General features: G+C 44.3%; 1 protein-coding gene across 1 annotated transcript; it reads right to left on the bottom strand.

The window, feature by feature from the left end:
* Window positions 1-3,925: 3,925 nt before the first annotated feature.
* On the bottom strand, window positions 3,926-4,969 carry LOC134367918 (melanoma-associated antigen B1-like). The gene has a single exon (XM_063084575.1). The coding sequence runs from the start codon at window positions 4,967-4,969 to the stop codon at window positions 3,926-3,928; it is 1,044 nt and encodes a 347-aa protein (XP_062940645.1).
* Between the last annotated feature and the right edge of the window lie 1,193 nt (window positions 4,970-6,162).

Below are 6,162 nucleotides of genomic sequence, written 5' to 3'. Positions count from 1 at the left end.
TGTAATGGGTGTGCCACAGAGATATAAAGGATTCGGGCCTATAAGTTGACTCTGACGAAGTCACGTAATGTTTTTACTAATATCTCGCTTGTGGGGAAGGTCCTAGGGGCTATGGGGTTGGCTTGAAACCATTCTTTGGGGGTTCGATTCCTTCCTTTCTTGTTGGGTCTTTACGTATACCGGTTCCTCAAATGTGTGGGAAGCAGGGGGGCAGCCGTGTAGTCATTCTAGATTTGTTTTGAGAAGTTCTACCACTGAAACTTCTCGTTTTGAAGTGAAGACTTCTCATGTTATGAAAATTATTAATATAACTGCTGTTAAGGAGATAAATGATCCTATGGATGAGACTGTATTTCACATGGTGTATGCATCTGGGTAGTTGGAGCATCGCCGTGGTATTCGTGATAGGCCTAGGAATTGTTGTGGAAAGAATGTCAGGTTTACACCCACGAATATGACCGTGAAGTGAATTTTAGCTCAAGTGGCATTGAGGGTGTAGCCTGAAAGTAGAGGAAATCAGTGGATGAAGCCTCCTATGATAGCGAATACCGCTCCTATGGAGAATACATAGTGGAAATGCGCTACTAGGTAGTATGTGTCGTGAAGTACAATGTCTAGTGATGAGTTGGCTAGCACAATTCCTGTCAGGCCCCCTATTGTAAATAGGAAGATGAAGCCCAGTGCTCATAATATAGCGGGAGATCATTTGATATCTCCTCCATGCAGTGTGGCTAGTCAGCTGAATACTTTTATGCCTGTGGGAATCGTGATGATTATTGTGGCTGCTGTGAAGTATGCTCGAGTGTCTACATCTATTCCTACTGTAAATATGTGGTGGGCTCAGATGATAAAGCCCAAAAAGCCAATGGATATTATAGCCCAGACCATTCCTATATATATCCGAATGGTTCTTTTTTACCTGAGTAATAGATCACGATGTGTGAGACTATTCGGAAGCCGGGGAGAATGAGGATATAGACTTCGGGGGGTGTAAGGTATCTGTATGCTTTAATTTGTGGTAATGTGAGTTGTTAGATCATTTTGTGATGAAACTTGAGCAATATTTATAAAAATTTACAATTGTCAAACCTTCTTTAACCCAATTTCTGCTTTACTATGTCTTTCCTGTAAGAAACCATGAACATTTACACAGAAATTCATGTTCAAAGGCATCAATTTCAGTTCTATTAATCATAACTAATGGGGAACAACTTACTTGAACATTAGGAGGAGAATGGTTATTTATGGCACAAACACCCTTTAGAATTCTATGAAATAGTTTAAAACGTGAGGTGGATCTATATGTGCTGTCACAGAAGGATCCTGCATTCATTTCATTAAGTGACAAGAGCAACATGGCAGAACATAACAAGTAGCAGAACAATATGTACAATGTTACCCATGTATGTTAAAAACTTAATATATTTTATAGCACATCTACGTATGAAAATGCCTGGAATCAGCTTTAAAATGACACATACCAGATTGTTAATTGTGGTTACTTTTGAAAAGGGGGCTGAATTTTGGAGGAATGTCGTAAGGGGAGAAATTGTGATTTATCTCTATTAAATTTTTTTACAACAAGAATAGATACACAACTATTAACTCAATCGTTAAAATATTTAAATAGGCCTAACAATAGAAATAGTAAATGTGTATTACTCAGATAAAGTAAGTGCTAACTGACGCCATAGAAAAAAACCTAACTTTTGAATAGCTTAACACAACAAAAATTTGTTTCTTGTGCACACAAAATCTGATGTGGGTTGGCAGAGGCTCTCTGTTAATAGGTGACCCAAGGATGCAGGCTGCTTCCATCACGTGGCTCCACACCTCACCATGGGCTCCCCATGTTTGCTGTTGAATGTAAGAGAAAGCATGGAGGTGTCAGACTAGCTCTCATGAGCCTTGACCTGGAGGTGACAAACATGCATCTGCTATGTTTCAGTGATAAGAGTTAGTCACATAGCCCTTACTAACTATACGTGGACTGGGTTCCCAGGGCTAGTGGCATCAGGACCCCAGGCACAGGAAGCCCATAGTCCCAAATTGGGTTTGATGCTCATTTTCACCTGGCTTCTTTAGGCCTGCTTTTAGTGCTTTGGCCACAGAGTACTTCCTATCACTTGAGAGACATTGTGGAACAGTGAGAAGAGAAATGAATGAATAGACACAAGATCTGCCTCAGGCCGGGAGGAGAGGAAAAGGGTGAGCTCTAGAGGAATTCAGACCAAGGTCTAGTCCCAGCTGTATCACTGACCAGCCACGTGAACTTCAGAATATTGCAAGTTCTCCATCGGCCAATGAGTTTGAAAAGCCCCATCTCACAGCATTGTTAGAAAATATGTAATCTGTGTAAAGCACCTGGCAAAATGACTGGCAAATATTGGGTCTTTAATGAATGGCAGTTTTTACTATGATTATATTAATACCAGAAGAGACTATTCTCTTCTCTGGGAATTCTATTTTATCCAGATGTCAGAAAATATTCAGTGCTTTAAAACAAACAAACAAAACCCCCAAATAAACTACAGTGCTGCTAAACAAATAATAGAAGTAAATTTTCCCCGTTAGAGAATGCTATTCCTCTAATGGACTTCACGAGGATTCAACTCAAAGTTTTCAGAATTTATGTTAAGGACCAGCAATGCCCCTCCCTCCTAGATGCCCTCCGCAACAAAAATGCTCCTATTTATTTTACCACTAATAAAATTTAGCCCTATCTTGGAGTTTTGCCAAATTATATGCAAAATAACCCAATTAATGAAATAGGCTCTGACTCCCCCAGCTCAGGGCAAAGGGTGCCAGCTTAATAGCTTTTTAGCATCTCACCTCAAGGGGGTATCATCCTTATTTCTCAGAAACTCCCTGGAGACCATATGCACAGCACACCTGGTTTCTGCATTGTGTTCAACTGCACTGGGACAAGAGCGTCGTGCATCTTTCCTTTCTACCTTAGGGAGAGATTCCACCTGCTTTACCCACAATCACGAAGTAATTGTTAAGGGCTGTTTCCTATTCTGGGCTTAGTCTCTCAACTATGGGGCTCACCGTTTGAGGGTTTGGCCCGTACTCATGATTATCACAGTCTCGTCTACCCCACCATGGAGCTAACTTAAGGTTACCTCCCAACGAGGGACTTGCAATGTCCCAAACCACAAAGTGCCTTGCTCGACTGAGGGAATTCACACTTGACTGCTCTCATCTGGACCTCCTTCCCGTCCCCCACCATCCTCTCTTTTACTTGTCCTGTACGTATTAGAGTGTACCAAGTCATCTTCCTTATACACTACCAGCTCTTAGACTCTAAAAATCCATGGGCAGCGGAAGGGTCTTCTTTATCTTAGCATCATCACTACCAGCACAGAGCCCTGCAGAGAGCAGATGCTCAGTTAATGATGGAAATAAACAAGCCACTGATCAAAGAATGTAATTTATTACTATTTACTTTTATCTGCATTCTTGAAATAGATTATAGACAACCAGGTACATATCGTTGAGTTTTACAAAAAGATAGACAAAAGTGAATAATGCAAACAAAAATTGACTATATTTTGCTTTGTTTCCCTCTATTTTAAGACTCCAATTATGTTTAGTGGGGTTCTTTTACAGATTTCCAATAAAATCTCCATTCCAAAGCCATAAATTTTCTTTTTCTTAAACCCCAAGAAGATTCAAAGATTTTCAAAATGTATTACAGAATATCTAAACTCTTCAAAACCTGATAACAGCAATAAATGTGTGATCTGCATCATTCATAAACACAGACTCTGAATCTAAAAAAAACATTCTACTCAAATAACAGTATTTGAAAGATACTAATGTAAAACAAGAACAAGAAGATATATATTATGATCTCTCTGGCCCCATCTCGGCCTCTCACTACTTAAGAGATTGGAAGCCCTCTTCAATAACAGAATCTGCCTCACACGTCACTAGGGGCAGGAGGAGCTGTCAGATGTGTAGGCCTAGAACATGCACTGGCCTTGGCAGAAGTGCCACGCATGGCTGCGGCTCTGGCTGAAGCTTTTTCTTTCTCATCTCTCAAAGCTTCTTCATAATGGAATGGGAAGACACTAGGGGTGGTATTAATGAGTTGGGCCAAAAACTCCAGGACTTTCATCTTGCTGGTTTCAGCATGGGCTCTTGGACCCCACAGGAACTGATAGCGTGGAGGATCACTGTTGGGTACCTGCTGATACTCCAGGTACCTTTCCTTCACCAGATCTTGGGTGATGAGCTTCCTGACATCCCCAAAGATGAAATGACTCTTCCCATCAAAGACTCCCATCATATTCAGGAATTCCCACATCTCTTTCTCGGAGGCGCAATTGCCACTGAAGAAGATCACACCCAGCAGAGGCATTAGAAGCCCATTCCTGGGAAAGCCCCGGGAACCGCTCAGGCTCCCATCATCGGTGGGATTTAGCTTGCTGACAAGGGTATAGGAGTGATTTCTGGGGTTGACTTCCTTCAAGTCAAGGCCAAAGACCAGCTCCATGTTCCTAGAGGCTCTCTTGAGGATCTCAGGGAATTGCTCTCTGTACCTTTTGTGGACAACCTTCAGCATCTCTGCCTTCATAATGGGCTCTTTCATTTTATACTTGTGCAGCATGAACTGCATCAGCGTTCCGGCCTTCCTGGTTAGAAGATCATGGCGTGAGCTCTCAGTGGAGGTTGAGGCCTGGGAGGAATTTTTTCTTCCCTCACCTTTACCCTTGGCACCTTTACCAGATCTCTTGCGTGAAACACCCACAGCAGCAGTGGGGGTGTGGGGGGCTCCCTGAGGCTTCTGGGGAATGCCAGCAGCAGGGGAGCCAGGAGGAGTAACCCCCAAAACAAGAGAGGAAGTGGAAGGGGACTCTTCCTCTGCTGCAGCGGCCTGAGCACCCTGAAGACCCTGGGTCTCACTTTGGGCCTGGTGGCGTTTCTCACGGGCTCGGAGCTTACTCTTTCGACCCCGAGGCATGATGACTGTGGTCAGAGACAGCAGGCAGGCGTGTGGGCAGGAAGTCAGGTGAAGTGGGCACCTGGAGGAGAGAGGATGAGATCTTGTGAACACCTTTAGCAAGGAGATATCACCTTGGATTTTAAGAAGCCAATTCCGCAGTTTCCCTTGAGAGTCCTAGGAACACATTGGGCTCTTTTTCTTTGTCAGCCTGTCCTCTGGGAACCCAGAGGAGGAAGTTACAGTGTGCCTTAGGCCATCCCTTATTTGGGGCTGACTGGGTCACAGCAAGACCCGGCAGAGTGGACTCCCTCTGTGTTCAAGGGTCCTCTCGGTTTGCATATGGCATCATCATCATCATGTCTATTCTGTGCTGTTCTGATGGTGACACCTCAAAGATCTTTGGGACCCATGAGAAGGAAATAAGGAGGTGTCTTAGTCCACCACTTCTGTGGGGTCTGGAGGCAGTTCTGAGAGTTTTGTGGGGCCCTCTGTCTTGGGATCATTGGCCATCAATCCGCTCATTCAGAGTCCTCATCTTGTCTACATCTAAAGTCTGAAATCCTCCCTTCTGCTGACTGATGCTGCATCTTCAGACCAAGGCTCTCACCTCCCTTAGACCTAATACAAAGAAATGAGGAGGAGTCTCAGCCTGACGACCCTGGGCCAGGATGCCTAGTGCTGAGAGCAGAAACAGGGCCCAACTCTTTGTTGTTCCCTCTATTTGGGGTGAGGTACCTTCTGTCCTCACCCATGATCCATACTTTTACTCCTGGGACGGCCTGGGGCTCCCCTCTCCAGACCTAAGGACATCTCTCCTCATACTAAGGCCCACACCTCCCTGAAACCCAACGGAAGAAGTGAAGATGGCAATATCTGAACACACTGTCTATTCTCCAGAGGTTGAAAGCTGTGGCTGGCAGGCTGAGGCCCAATGATGTGTGGTCCCACTCATGGTCCTCATTCCAGGTCTCCAGTTGGACTCCTGGAAACACCTAAAATTCCTCCCCCTTGCAAATTCATCAGACTAAGAGCATCACTTCTCTGTTACTCCTGAGGAGGAACTGAGGAACACATCTCCCTGACATCTATGCTTGTAGCCTCTCAGGGCTGACACAGAGAGGGACTCTGGTACCTCTGCTGATATGGGGTGGGAGTTCCCTGAAGTCCTCAAGGTTTTCTCTGTGATGTTCTGGCACAACCTGGAAATCCTC

The sequence above is a fragment of the Cynocephalus volans genome, chromosome X, assembly GCF_027409185.1.
Source record: "Cynocephalus volans isolate mCynVol1 chromosome X, mCynVol1.pri, whole genome shotgun sequence".
Classification (NCBI taxonomy): Eukaryota; Metazoa; Chordata; class Mammalia; order Dermoptera; family Cynocephalidae; genus Cynocephalus; species Cynocephalus volans.
Note: the sequence above shows the minus strand (reverse complement) of the source record. Positions and strands in the feature narration are given on the sequence as shown.

Coding starts and splice junctions, on each gene's coding strand:
- LOC134367918 (XM_063084575.1), bottom strand. CDS start 4,969: ATGCCTCGGGGTCGAAAGAGTAAGCTCCGAGCCCGTGAGAAACGCCAC.